The 14,787-nt window shown below is 57.1% G+C and overlaps 2 protein-coding genes across 2 annotated transcripts; one reads left to right on the forward strand and one right to left on the reverse strand.

Moving 5' to 3' along the window:
• The first annotated feature begins 111 nt into the window (after positions 1–111).
• V1510DRAFT_391751 (uncharacterized protein) lies at positions 112–2,216 on the forward strand. The gene is made up of 4 exons (XM_066931779.1): positions 112–358; positions 393–1,247; positions 1,360–1,561; positions 1,798–2,216. Exons 2-4 carry the CDS (start codon positions 399–401, stop codon positions 1,935–1,937), a joined length of 1,191 nt encoding a protein of 396 aa, XP_066790097.1. The 5' UTR covers positions 112–358; positions 393–398; the 3' UTR covers positions 1,938–2,216.
• A 4,581-nt stretch (positions 2,217–6,797) lies between these two features.
• V1510DRAFT_413802 (MFS transporter AGZA family xanthine/uracil permease) lies at positions 6,798–8,960 on the reverse strand (the record flags this gene model as incomplete). Its single annotated transcript, XM_066933297.1, has 2 exons — positions 8,624–8,960; positions 6,798–8,362 (listed from the first exon to the last, which is right to left on the reverse strand). Coding segments are annotated over exons 1-2 (1,775 nt in total), but the record flags the coding sequence as incomplete, so codon positions are not given.
• Positions 8,961–14,787: the final 5,827 nt, after the last annotated feature.

The raw sequence follows: 14,787 nt of genomic DNA on the forward strand, positions 1-14,787 counted from the left end.
CGGGCTGGTCGCGCACGGGTCGCGACGCGGGTCGGGTCGCGCCCCGCACGGGTCGCTTGCCCACGCCGACCCGTCACGCGCCCGCTTCCAGCGCGCCCGCTTCCAGCGCGCCTCCCGTGGTCGAGGCCTGCCCGAACCCCGCGCCCTAGCCCGCGGCCCGTGAATGGCTGGCCCCGGTCACGTTATCGTGTGCCAGCTAGGCCCCCGACAGCCGTACTCCTCCCAGCTCTTTGTTACACAACGTCATTAGCTACCGGTCTACCTTCGCCGCCCGTCGGCCTGATTAGAACCGCAGCCGTTGTCTGCGACGCCGCATCTCGCGCGCGCATCTCCAGCTGCAACCGCCCGCGCGCAAGTGGTGGGTAAGCCGTAGCCGGTGGCGCTGACGGCAGATATCAATGGAGACCCCGACCGTCCTCGCCGGGCCGGCGCCGGCACGCCCATCGCCGCCCGGCCCGGCGGCCGGGCCGGAGGCCGGCGTGGCGCCGGCGCCGGCAGCCGACAGCCGCGCCGACGCCGCGCCGGACGCGGCCACGAGCGCGCCCACGCTCGAGACCGTGCTGGCCAACGAGCTCGTGCTGCAGACGCTGCTGCCGTACCTCAGCTTCCAGAGCCTGTGCAGCCTGGTCCAGACGGGCTCGCGCGTGCGCGCGCTCGTGACGACCACGCCGGGGGCCATTCACTACCTCGATCTGAGCCTGTGCTCGCCGCGGCAGATCAATAGCATGCTCGCCCGCGACTACGTCCGCGCCAGCCTCCGCACGCTGTACCTCGACAGCTGCTGCGTCGACAACCAGCTCGTGCGCGCGCTCTTCACCGAGTACTCGCTGCGGTTCCTGAGCCTGTCGACGTCGTACGGGTGGTCGCTCGACAGCCTGTCGAAGCTAATCCAGACGCTGTACCTGCCGGCGCGCGCGCCGCGGCCGAGCCCGCCGGCGGACGAGCTGGCGCCGATAGTCGTGCCGGCCTCGGTCTCTCCGAGCTCGGTGCCGTTTGCGGTGCCCGGCGCGGCCGACGCGGCCGACGAGCCCATGCCGGACGCGCCGCCGGCCGACGACGGCGCGGCCGACGACGACTACTACCCGGCGCCCTACCGGCGCAAGCGCCCGGGCGACCGCACCATCTGCACCCTCCACGTCCTCGGCGGCCCCATCTTCCCCACGACGACCATGTCCACCAGCGCCCAGGACTTTGTGGCCACCGCCACCCGCGCCGGCATCAAGACTGACTTAGAGCGTTGCCAAGCAGTGAGTGGAGATTTCATTTCGTTTCTAAAAAGTAACTACTGCCGGCCTCGTGCCGGCCGATGTCATGTCTTGTTTCCTCTGGCGTCGCCCGCGACCGTCGCTAACGTTCCAGCATATTGCATCTGAGGGATGGTACCTCGTCGAGCGCGAGCCCAAGCTCTGCTCGTCGTGCGGCCACATGTCCGAGAAGCTTTGTCTACGATGCATCGTCCGCCGCTCCTGCCGTGGCTGCCTCAAGTTTTGGTGCTCCGCCTGCGATCCCGAGCTCACGAGCAGTCGCCTCGACTGCTACGACTGTGGAAACACATGCAACGGTTGGTTAAGATCTTATCCTTCGCTCTTGCTTTTGTACTCCCATTCTTGCGAGTCCTATCCCTCTGACTCGGACTCGTCTGAATCCTCCTCTCCTCCCTCCAATTCCTCCTCCTCTACCTCCATCTCCTCTTCCTACGGCTCTGCCGTCTCTGATCATGCTTCTATGTTTGTTTCTGGTTCTGCTTGCTCTCGGCCTCGCGACTCCAGATGTACTGATATATTGGACTCGTAATAGGTTGTCGTGCCGGTGCCATCAGGACTTGCGGGTTTTGCAAAACGAGATATTGCCGCGTTCACCAGGAGTCTTCCACGGATAGCTACTGCGACTGGTGCAGTTCCCGGGGCGGCCGCTGCCGCTCGGGCGTGCTTTACTAGCCCCCGCCGGCGACCGCTGCTGTGCGGCGCGTCCGACCGCCCTCGGCCTGCGCTATCACCTCGTCACCAAACTTGCCGCCTGTCACCGGCCGGTGCAGGCGCCTTAGGCGCTTGCGCGCGGCCTAGATGCCGCGCACGCTGTGTTTGTTTTGTTACGGATGGGATGGGTTTGGTCAAGTATCAGGATAGGATGGGATGGGTTTGCTCGGATCGCATCTGCACACTTTGTCACGGTTTCGTCGGGTCGGCGTTTTTTTAGAAATACAATCCTCACGTCTGGTCTGCGTGTGCTGCGTGCGGCTGAGCCCGTCTGCCCCCGCCTAGCGACTGGTCTAGGCGACGGGAGGCCCAGCCCGCCCAGCCCGGCCCTGGACCTGCCCCGGACCAGCTCCAGGCCGGCGCTGGCTCCGTGCCGAGCCCCCAGGGTGCTCTGTCGGTGTCCGTCGTCACTGCACGTACGTCACGGCCGCGCGCGTCGGCCGCCAAAATCGCTCGTTACACTTCCGGCGCATAGACCACTGGCAGTTCACGCGCGATGTGAAGATCGGCCCGCGTGGCACAAGATCAGATGAAACACGTCAGAATTGCGGGTAAGTTCCATATGCTTGGAAAAGTGGAGTAGTAGCTCGGGTACCACCACTAGCGCCATTTTAGTCGCGTTGCGGGCTCGCGTCAGCCAGCTCCTGTGCACGGTGGCTGACGGCACCTCCGGAGCTAGTCCGGACTTGACCGCGACTGCGGCCCGCACCCAGAGCCTCGGGTCTCTCGCCCGTAGTCTACGGTTCCACGCGCTCCCAGGTCTGCCACATGACCTGCCGTGCATCCGCCGCGGGACTATCGATCGCGTCGCCGGCCTTGTCGCGCGGACTAGTGACGCGCATCCATCACAGCATTAACAGCGTGAACGCGTTACCAAGCCAATGGATAGCCCTAAGTGCCTACCACTACCCTCGGCCTCAAATAACTTGTGTACATTTCATTAATTATTACATAGTTGCCAATACTTTTGCTCGGGCTCCGAGTTATTAGTAGTTGCCACCTTCACGCTAATATATCTGTCATGGCGCATGACCAGCGTGGTAATGGCCGGCCGGTGGGCGAGCCCCAGGCGCACGCACGATCTGTGATCCGGACCGGCCGGCAGATCCAGATTATCGAAAACAATATATGGCCTGCAATAAACTTTTCAAGCAAAGACAGAGGTTGAGCAACACGCGCGGCGTCGGCGCCAGCGCAAACGACGCAGTGCACTTATTTCTTCTTGCTCTTGCTGGACGACGACGATGAGCTCTTAGACCTTGAGTGTCAGTGTGCAGTCGCGTTAGACGCTTACTTTGAGTGGTCCGCCGATCTGTGCGTGTACGACGACTTCTCAGCCTTCTCGGCCCAGTTCGGGTCCGGGCGAGCCATGCGCGCCATGCGCTGCATCTCGGCAAGCGAATGCGGGAGGCCACCACGGGGAATAGAAGGGTCGGTCATCTTATAGGCTACCAGTCAGTCTCCAACCAAGATCGCCTTCGTACCTGTAGGAGTCGGAGTCTAAGTCAAGAGCTGAGTGGAGTTGATAGCAGGTGCTGGTGAACGACCACAGACGGGCTTTCGACGGAATTTATATTTTTGAGTCGGCCGCAATGCTCGGCGACTGCTCGCGCTTGTCTGGGTCTCCTTTGTCCTCTACTGTGGTTCTGCTATTTGTGTGTAATTTTAAGAATCACAAGCCTGAACCAAAAAAAAAAAGGAAAATGATTCTAAAGGTAATAATTCCTTAGGTGCTTCGTCTGGTCTGCACGGCCAGTATGTAGCAAGCGTGTTTCCCGATTTAAGATCTAAGCAGCCACGATCCCTAGATTTCTGTCCGGGCACACGGCGCTTCAATCATTCCCTTCCGACCGCGTGCCGCTCTCCCCGTACGCTACCCCGGGATGGCTGCGGCTGCCCATTGCCACATCTATAGACTCGTACTGGCGCGCAGTCTACCCCGTTGCGAAGGTACAGTGCCGCACCTGCCTCCGTGCGGCACGCAGTAAACGATCGCATTATTGTGATCTAGGCGACCTAGAGGAATTTACCAAGCGCTTACTGCGCCGTCTTGGTCTCCTTCATTGAGGCATTGGCTACAATATACCGGTGCCTGCAGTAGCCGGCGCGACACCGAATATAACACGGAAACTATACAGTGTACCGGTTGACCGTGTACTGCGCCATCTCAGACTAACGGCACGCAGGTCGCAAGGGCACGCAAACTATGTCATATCTGCATGGACGATTGTATGACTGATTTAGACACTAGCCTGATATTTCACTAAGGCACAATACACAGGGGGGCGCATGGTAGCAGTATAGCTAAATGCACGTGTAGCATCTGACTAGTGTGTGTTTGGCTCAGGGCCAACAGGTATATGAAACTAGTGTAATTTGTAGCTTCATCTTGACAACCTGTCTTGCGACCGTCAGATCCGCTTTCTACATGCGGCCGCAGTGTGGCAGTCTCTCACATATTCTGCCGTCACCCTTGCCCACCGATATGAAGCATTCAGTAGACAGGGCAGTCATGAACGCGTACGTGGTCTGCCCCGCACCATCCATACTACCGGGTGTCTACCAGGAGCGCGTGAATTGGAGTCATCATTGGTGAGCCGGACGTGCCCGATCTGGCTCGTTGCGTCGGCTGCGGCTGCAATCTTGTCGAGCATGTTAGTGCTGGCCCACTGTCCGTGCGCACACGTTCCACCCTGGCGGCAGCCATGGATGTGCTAACCAAATTGGGTTTGCGTCGTGGTTAAAGTTCTCTGGACGCGTCTTTAGAGTTTACTGTGTTCGTGGAACACTTAGAAGCAAGCACAAAGGCCGCGGCCCCCTCCCTTCCCCACGAAGACGGTACCTTTGTCCGCCACCAGCTACGCTCCCGCTCGTTCCGTGTCCCGGCGGCTGCTGGTGGCCAATGTGCTACGGAAGTAATCCGGTAAGTCATTTTGGTCCATCCGCGTGCGCCGGAAGGCGGTCCCGTCGCGTAGCCCAGCCCGGTGAGTGGGTCAAGCGCCGTCCTGCGTAGCAGTCGTAGCAGCCACGGCAGTTGTGCCGTCGCCCAGAGCAGACACATAGGCATGCTGCATCACTACTAGATCAGGCAGGGTGATGCCACACTTTCAGACGAGACCACGCAAGGTGCCGCCGTAGAAGTTGTGGCGGCGCGTGGAACCCGCCATCGAAACCGGCAGCAATGCCGACGGCACGCCGTCGGCCAGGCAACTGATGCCAAACCCCGGCCGCGGTGTAGCCGCCAGGGTTCTGCGAGCTCAGCCTCAGACGGCTGTCGCTTTCGCCGCCACCAGGCCCAGCCGCCCGGTGGTTAGCCGTCCAGCCGCTGGTCAGCCGCTCAGCCTCTCAGCCGCCACTGTGTCCGTTCGCTACGATCCAGCCGCCTGGTCGGACTGTCGTCCCAAATCTTCGGCTCACCCCGCTTGGGTTTAGACACGGTGCAACGTGTGCCCGCCCACTGCCCCTGCGCGTGTGCAACCACCCGCCAACGTCCGCAACGCCTGCAAGGTATGCGGTCTAGACGCTGTGCTCCTAGCTAGGAAACACAGACGCTCGTCAGCGGCTGCATGCACCGTATCGGCTGAAGAGAAGACAAGACGAAATGCAGGAGGTTGCAATTTAAGTACCACTAGTCTCATGCGTCTTGTGCGCCCGTCTTAAAAATATTCATGCGACTGGTGGGCACCTCGTCAAGGGGCGTTCCACCAGTAAAAAACACTGTGAGGCGGCCAAAAACAGCATGAACCGCGGTCAACCGGCTACGGCTGCACGCAGAACCACCGGCGAGGGGCCGTCGAGCTAGTGGCAAGCAAGTTTTGCTCAACGGGCGCTGGCGTTGGTTCAGGAGATCTTGCAGTGGTATGCATTATTATACGCATACCGGCCATGCGATGGCCGCACGACGAGACGGGGCTCTTTGATCGGAGCTCGTGCTGCGTTCACCGCCCAGCGATCGATGCCGCGTCCCCCAGCTGCCGCATCGAGATTTTTTACCAAACGGCTGATCGTGGCCGTATGAAAGCTTCTGCAATAGGCTTCCCACAGCTCTTGGCATACTGTGTACTTATTCGCCGCCATACCATCGTAGATGTACGGAAGAGATCAGGCGACGTACCGACGCGCCTACGCGTTATTCCAACACGCCCAAATTCGTCCCCATTGTCGATATGGGATCATCTAGACGAGCGGCCTCTGGCATGGGGCTTCAAGGGGCATCCAGGCTTAATCTGGAGATGCGGCTATATATCTCCCCCGTGCAGCGATGGCGCGTCTGAGATGGCGTCAGTTGGAATGTCATCTGACGTAGTCTAGAGCCATCGTATTACTATGCACGAACTGGTTTTGCGCAAATGTAGCTTCGGTCTGTCTGTCGGTCTACGAAGGTGGATCGCCGAGAGCTCGCCCACTACTGCCGTCCACGCGAAGCGAAGAGGAACCTGCACTGTGAGACAGAAGGACGCCAATGTTTGAGGCAACTTAGATCGACCGGGTGAATACGGAATTAATTGCGAGTGCTTTCCCAGAGAGATTAAACTGTGTCGGAAGACTGACTGGCGGGCTGGCTATTGGCAGCGAGTGGTCGCGATTAGTCACTCGATAGAGTCCGGCGGGTACCAGTAGCCATGACTCCTCGAGCTTACCCTGTCCGGAGGATAGAGTCGGGTGGACAGAAGGCGCACGGATTCTTGACCGTGATCATACCCTCACATTGGGTCGTGACATGAGCTACGCTCACGCGAGTCAAGCCTATACCCACCTGCTTCGCCTCAAGTCTACTGTGGCGCGATCCTACCCGTCCAGCCTAACTAACACTTTTCGTACTCCCAACGCGAACAAGTTTAAGTATTAATTAATCGATTTTGGTAACATAGAATACACGTTTTTGACCTCTGTCAGCCTCTAGTTAAGCTTCTCGTTCTTTTCAGCGCTCTCGTTGTCGCGGCTGTAATCAGTCGTCGACTGGACGAGCTCGTCGTCGTTGCCAATGGTGACAGCGCTGACCGGGGCGACCTCAGGCTCGCGCCAGAAGTGCTTCTCGCCGTGAACAAGACGAGCGAACCACGGCGGGATGAACATGAAGAAGCTGCCGTACTTGGTGTTCTCCTCGTACGTAGCCGATCTCCATGACCAGACGTCACGGTGCTCCCAGTTCTCGGGAACAACGCGGCCGTTCGAGATCTTCATGATGGCCCAGGCGACCGTGTTCAGCACGATGTAAGAAACGAGACCAGCAATAAGACCGTACGAGATCGAGTAAGTGAAGGGCATGACAGCGATGGTCAAGAAAGCCGGAATAGCATCGCCAGCGTACCGCCAGTTGATATCCTTGACCGAGCGCATCATCATGGCACCGACAATGATAAGAGTCGAGCCAGTTGCCCACGGCGGGATCGACGCAAAGATAGGCGCGAAGAAGACGGCAATGAAGAAGCAGAAGCCGGTGACCATGGCCGTGATGCCAGTGGCACCACCCTCAGAGATACCAGCTCCGGACTCAATGAAGGCTGTGACGGGAGGGCAGCCAAAGAGCGAGCCAATGACAATTCCACCAGCGTCGACGATGTAAGCAATAGCCGAGCCCTCGAAGTCTCCAGTGACGGGGTCCATGACACCAGCGTACTTGGCCATCGAGTACAGAGTACCAGTGGTGTCGAGAATGTCGACATAGAGGAAGGTGATCAGAGCAAGCCAGAACTGGCCGCCGGCAGCAGACACGTTCCAGTCCTGGGCGACCAGGATCTTGTCCATCTTGTGGAAGGTGACGACCTTCTTGAAAAAGTCAAAGCGAGTGTCGCCGGTGTCGTCGTACGGGAAGTACGTGACGTCGGTGGTACGGGGCCACGAGATGATCGAAACAAGCATGATACCGGCGATAACGGCACCCTTGACACGGTAGAGCATAAGGAACACAGTGACGAAGCCACCACAGAAAATGCCGAGCCACATGGTCCGGCTGGTCATGATGTGGTGTTCGCAATCGTCGGTCGAGTAGCGCGAGTCGCAACCCCAGATCTCAAGCGGAGTTTCGGTGGCGCCGTTGACAACGCCGAGACCAGCCGATCCGTACAGACCGATAAGAGTAAGGTAAAGACCGATACCAGCACCAGTAGCCATCTTGATTGACGCCGGGATCGTGCGGGCAAGCCACTGACGTATTCCAAGGATCGACAAAGCAATGAAAATCCAGCCCTCAACGAAGACGGCGGTCAGGGCGACACGGTAAGAAATGCGACCAGAGCCGTGATAACCAACGACCTGGTAAGCGAAGTACGAGTTCAGTCCCATGCCCGGCGCCAGTCCGATGGGAATGTTTGCGAATAGACCCATGCAAAACGTAGTCAGCGCAGCAATGGCAGCCGTGCCGGTCACCAGATCCTGCTTTACGGCTGGACATGTCAGCGAGTACGCGGAGGGATGGACCACAACGCCACGCAAATTGGGGATGCAAAAGCCACTGCGGCGCCACGGCGCCGCGCGATGCTGGACCCAGTCCGGACTGGGCGGCCCGTGACGAGGACCTGCAGGACAACGCCACAGCGCCACGCGCTAGTGCTGTACGGCGCCGCCCCGTTGGATTAAGCGCAACGCCGCAGCCGGCGCATTGCTCCCAATTTGCATGCGCGATGGCCAGCTCCCTGCCCACTTACCTTCAACACAGTTCATGTAGTCGATGTCCGCGTCACAGGTGGGATCGTCGGTAGTGCCAACACAGACACAAGTTCCACCACTGTCAGACGCGATCGAGGCGTTGACCGAGATGATGTAGGCCATGGCGAAGAATGTCGCCAGACCGGCACGGATCTCGGTCAGAAACGAAGAGCCCGGGCGGGTTTTGGGATGGCCAGAGCCATCGAGACGGTGCCAGTAACCCCAGCGAGTAGAAGCAACGTACGCATTCGTCTTCGTGACGAAGCGGGCGAGCTGGGCTTTGAAAGCCATTTTCGGCGTGTAGTTGATTCGGATGCTGCGAGAACTGCGCTGGAGAAGAGCAAGAAAGGCGGGCTTACAGGCCGTATATATTCAAACTGAGGGCAGTCGTCGACAAATTTTTCCGCTCGCGGTGTTTCAAAGTTTAACAACCCGCGATAATCTTCACTGGCTGCCGGGGCACGATCTTGTTGGGACCAAGCCCGGGCCTTGCCTCTCCCGACCAAGGTTTCTCCCGCCAACGAGCCCGCGGCTAGCCACACCCGCATCCAGTAGACCAGTTCGCCGCCGGCGCTTTTGCCTGAGGCCCGGCCTATCGGCCGGAGTTGGGAGAGGCTTGGCGCGTCTGCTTACATGCGCGATATGGGAGATAGCAGTGCCAAGGCTGGCCGCGGGCCGGACCGCGGCTGGAACAGCAAAAGGAGATGGCTCCGCGGCGCCAGAGCGACGCCAGCTCGGCTACGACTGTGGGCCCGACGTCCAGGCGGCCGCGCCTTTCGGCGAACTGCGTTGTGGCGTTCGTTGGCGGCGCCTCCAGGTGTCAGCGATGAGCGGGATCTTTGAGGGCCCACCTCTAGTCTACGTCTTAGCGGCCGCCCGGCCGTCAGTGGCGTGTAAAGCCACCAAGTGCGGCTTAGACTGCGGCGCAAGAGACACAATAAGATTAAGGCCAGCGGCGGGCAACTGAGCTTAAATGGCCGGGACGGGCAAATTTTTTCTTTCTCGAGCCCGTTAGCTTCTCTCTTATCATTCGGACGAGCCTAAGGAGAGAGTGTGTGGAATGGTGTGTCTTGGCTGCCGATTTTTTATCGCTGACAGTGACTTCCGTCGTGCTGGTAGTTTGCTGGTGGTTGATAGCAGCTGAGTCACTCTCTCGGCGACTCAGTAGGCTTTCGGGAGGGCGGCGCCACTGACGGTGGCGGGCATCACTGTGGCTTACAGTGTGGCGTCATAGCCGCAGAGCGTTGTGGCGCTCTGTGGCGTACAACACCAAACCCTAAGAACTGTCAGACCAACCCTAAAAACGGTCGCGTAACGCGTGTACCACAGACAGTCACGTTTACATGCCGCGCAAGCAACGGACGCAACCGGAGCGCGCGGAGGCTTTCGGAGCGCAAGAAGCTGCCATGTCTGGGCATCAGTCTATCAACACCATGTTGCCTAATCGGGACGGTTTGTGCTGGAAATCTGCATGTCTGAAAAGGGTGCTGCATGAGCCTTGTACCCCATAAAGTAGGAGCCAAATCGACGAACCAGTAGCACGGAACAGCAAATGCTGTAGCTGGATCGGCCCGTGGAGGTGGCAGCTGTATGCATTGACCCGTGTGGCTCCCTACGCAGACCCTGCCAGCCACGCCGTCCGAGAATGGTCACACGTAAACACGTCTGTATCGCCAACCGTGCGTCGTAGCGTGGACGAGTACATGGCCTCCATGTCTAATACTTGCCTGAGATAACTTTGGCACATTTTGCAATTCGTCTGTGACTTTTGCTCACTGCCATGGTGGCCTAAGCTAGTAAGGCAGCATAGGGTAGGACCGTAGGCTTCCTGCAGACAGGTTTGGAGCGGGGTGCATAAACCCAAACACAGCTGTGCGATGTGCCTAAAAGCTGTTACGACCGTTACCATCAACAGGCTCCGTAGTCAGACCCTGCTTTCCTATTATATACACACGTATGGACTTCTCGTTAGAGTTTTGGGACCCTGAGTTGTAGTCCGGAGTTCCGCTATTTCAGCCCGCGGTAGTAACCGCTGTAAACCTGCCTTTTGTTGACGCGCATGCAGCAAGCTCTTTATACCTGCATTGGCGGCGGGCCCGAACCTAGCAGTCGAACGGGACGGAGATGCCGTCCGGCTCTGCATATGCCATCGGCGCTCAGATGACAGCATAGTGGGGCTTCCAGCATTGTTCCGTCCGGGAAGCGAGCGGGTTTTCGGGTCGGTGCTGAATCGTTAACTCGGACTAGTCAGCACAGGACCTCAGGGCCAAGCGGCGTGGTACAACCGCGGTGAATTTTCTGCAACCGGCTGTTATCATGCGGGATTACACCGATCGGTCTCGGCCGCTCCCTTTCCTTGAGAGTAACGGCGTCCTCCTCATTGGACCACTTCGTACACGCCCTGGCCGGAATGACGAAACGGTCGTACAGAATCGGCATGTGCCTTCGTATCGGTCATGTACCTTTCGGGTGACAAGCATTAGCTGCCGGCTACACGTCTGCCGCACGCGAGATGTTTAGACAACGTAGAACCTACGAATGTGCCGTGCACCTACATCAATAAGTGGTCATTATCGGTCCAGTACTACTTGGTCTGGTATCAGTTGGGAGGTGGGTACCGAATCTGAATCTGTTGTCATATTCTTCATGTATTTTTATTGTCGCAGTTACACTACATCCTTTGTCGTCACAATGAACTTCGGGGCCAACGCACTCTTCAAGAGCTGCTCCGTGGCCGTGCTTTTATTTTTCGGTCCAAAAATATCCAAAAAAATTCCAAAACTGGCATGTCATCTAGTCGAAAATGACCATCAAGACGTTGCTAGACCGCGTCCGCGTAGACATAAGCTTCAACACTGTTCGACATTTTCCTCTCCGTTTCTCAATAGACCGCAGTCGATTCGTAGATGTGTGCTGAGCAAGCAGGGCGATCTGTCGTACTTATATGTCCGGGTCCGCTACTCCGTGTCCAACAGTCAGGGCAATGCACTTGGACAGAAGCTTCGCGAGTTTCCAAGAGTGCCTCTCCTGAATATGGGTTTCCTATGATATGCTTAGGTAGGTATTGGTATATTCATAGCTCGGTTGCCTAGTTGCAGGATCCGGGTACCGATTTGCCTCTCTCACAAATGCAGTATTCCGGGCCCGATTTTCCATGTAGATCGTCTACGACATAATCGGAGCGCACGCATACATATGCGGTGCCGCGTACCGCTACACCTAATACCGTCTGCGAAGAGTAGGCAGACTTGTCACCGGCATCGGAGACATCTGTGTTCAGCTCCCCCGTGGACTCCTTACACATAGTCTACCTCCATAGACCGATTGTGTCGCTTGACACAGCAAGTATGACACGAATAGACCTAGAGTCTTCGATCCCGTACTGCCTTGCTCGGCCCGGCCAGCGCCATAAAAATAGAATTTTAATACAACCGCTTCAAAGTTTTCGTGAAGGTTTAAGGCCAACGCTAGTTTGACGCACGCCGTCCGCCTGCACCCACCACTGTGTCACGTCTGCTACAGGTTTGGCCAATTTGGGGTTGCCGATCTGGATATTGCTAATGGCAAGTAAACATACCGCCTGCTGGTGACGGCCGCGTCGAGTGTCTGGCGTTGTCTAGGGAATTTAGATCGCTCAAGGCGTGTACTACTGAACGACGATGTGCAGACGCACGCGATCGACAGGGCGCACATATGCCACCACGGTAGGTGCAGAATTGGCGCAGACGGCTGCATATATCCAAGTGCATATATTGGCCGGTATAGTGTTCAAGCTGAACGTGCACTCGTCAGAATCAAGGTGTGGTTTTGCTAGAGCGGAACAGAGAGTACTGTTTATGGAAGATACATCCGGGCGACCATCTTAGAGCATACTGAGACAGTCCTGCTTGAAAGGACTACCGCATGCGGGTCATTAATGGCTGGCCGTACGTGAAATTGCCGTATGCGTGTGTGGACCCTTAATGAGCGACTTAGAGTTCGTAAACTGTCAGGACTGCGGCTCAGCCGGCCATAGGACCCTGTCGAAAAGAGGCTGCAGGGATTGCGTTGGGTCTGCAGGGACCTGGTAGGAGCTGTATCACCGTTGATACTGCCGCTGTCGCAGAAAATGGAGTCTGCGTCAGTGGTCTTTTGATCGGCGAGAAGCCAACGGATATCTGTGACCTCCGGCAGCTCGCAGCCATGCACTCTGCTCCGTGATCTGCTCCGCGACGCAGCCCTGGCGACAGTCTGGCGGCAGTCACAAGGGGTGCCATAAGCGGGACACATTCCTATTGGCTCACCCAGATCCCACAAGCAATCCCAGCCTGCGACTCAGCCGGTACTAACCGGTCCAATCTCGAAGTTCCCGCCTTTCAGCCGGTCGAGCGTTCGCTATCTGTGACAAGCTGCAAGGTCGTTGCTCGCCAAGCAGCAGCTGTTTTTGTCCAACCGAGCCCTCCGTCTTGACCGCGCTTTGCCACAAGCAGCAACAGATATTAGGCCGCACTGGTAGCAATTTACCCCAAAACTTTCTAGGATGTGGTTGCGTCTTCCCAGGATGTGTTAGCCAGACGGCTGATCGGGGATCTCAGTTAAACTTGGCTTTACGGGAGTGCCGGTGGCTATGTGCTCGCGGTTTCTTCTAGCAGCGACCGAGAAAATCGTAACTGGCCACTATTCGTTCAGCCGGTGTCTGCAGACATTGTACGAAGCTTTCTCGTCTGTACAAATTTGCGTAGCCGCGCATAGCGTGGCCACGCAAGCAAGGCGTCGACTCACTCCAGTCTCGCCCCTCAACACCCCCAAGAGCGTGTGACGTCCGCGAGAAGCTATTTTGAGGTTGCATGGTAGTTGCATAGCCAGCTGCGCAACTAACTCGAACACCGGATCTATTCTCCGGCCATCCTCGAACAATAACTGGACGGGAGAGAGAACCTTAATTAACGCTGGTAGGCGACGGGCTGTATGTTGCTAGCAGGCGATCGCCGCCTCTGTGGACTGCTGTGTCCTCCGCCAATGTGAGGTAGGACGCAAGCTGCGATATCAGTCGAAGAAGAGGCACAGTAGCGGCATATATTCAGACGATGTCATGATCGTGGTGTGTGTGCCTTGAGTAGTCCGTCAAAGTAGATTTCTTGCGTGTGCCTTACGCGACAACTATCAGTTCTTCTCCTATAGCTCCTGCTTGGCTTGCTTCACCTTTAAACACAGACGGTCTCCTCTAGGCATATTTTGAGCGTTCCCGCTGCAACTATCGACCGCCTGCAGCTACCTGTTGCTCGATTTAGACGTCTCCTTCGTCCGATGGGCCATCTTTAGAGTTCTTAGGCCTCTTTCAGCACATGCAGGAAACGGCTGCACATCCAAGGGTCGTAGAGCTAAAGAGAGCCGACGTTAAGATGTCTCAATGCGTCCATACGCAGAATTTGCGGAGGTCTTTTCTTTCTATATTGGGCGTAATAGCCGGAATATAGAGGTCCCTGTGAGCCCTGCATATGCTAGTATATGCGTTACTGCAGTATATAAAACGTCCGACAGATCCACACCATCTTTCTTCAATTCCTCAAAATCGGCCCGTGTAGGTCGCATTCGAATCTGGGACAGAGAAAAAAATCCGGACCGTATTATATTAAAATAAAAATGCGCGAACCCTCTCCACTCTCCACAAAAGTCAGCGTGTGCTTATCCGGCGTCATTAGCACAATATAAATTTGCAGCTAGTCGGTCTGTCGATTCATGATTCAGGGTGCACCTCAGGGTCCAATTCAGGGTCCAACTTCTTATAGGCCCGATATTGTCCAGTCTTTTTTTACTTTCGGATCGGATATGCTAATCGATACTGGACCTCGATTTTGTCAAGCGAAGTTGTCTAAGCTACGGCTAGACCGCGATCGCCCGGCCCGATTCAACCATGCCATCAGGTGAACGAGGTTGATGGCACAAATAATTTCATACAACTTTGGGCCATTTCTTTTTCTTTGGCCCTGCTCCTGGGTGTTTGGTGAAGGATTACGAAGCCTGTTATGCGCAGGTTGACGTTGCGTTCGGCCATAGTATATTGACGGCGGACCTGGGAATCAGGTGGGCAGCGGAGTTTCTACGAAGCGTACGCGTGCATGTTTGCCACCACCACTGAGCACTACACATGACACACGAAACCCGACCCAAGTACTTGGCCGAC

This window comes from Dipodascopsis tothii, assembly GCF_038497935.1.
Source record: "Dipodascopsis tothii strain CBS 759.85 unplaced genomic scaffold V1510scaffold_8, whole genome shotgun sequence".
NCBI lineage: Eukaryota > Fungi > Ascomycota > Lipomycetes > Lipomycetales > Lipomycetaceae > Neoaidaea > Neoaidaea tothii.

Excerpts from the sequence above, each read along its gene's own strand:
- V1510DRAFT_391751 (XM_066931779.1), top strand. The coding sequence starts at position 399 with ATGGAGACCCCGACCGTCCTCGCCGGGCCGGCGCCGGCACGCCCATCG. Across the intron at positions 1,248-1,359 it reads ACTTAGAGCGTTGCCAAGCA|CATATTGCATCTGAGGGATG; the intron begins GTGAGTGGAGAT and ends CTAACGTTCCAG. Across the intron at positions 1,562-1,797 it reads CTGTGGAAACACATGCAACG|GTTGTCGTGCCGGTGCCATC; the intron begins GTTGGTTAAGAT and ends GACTCGTAATAG.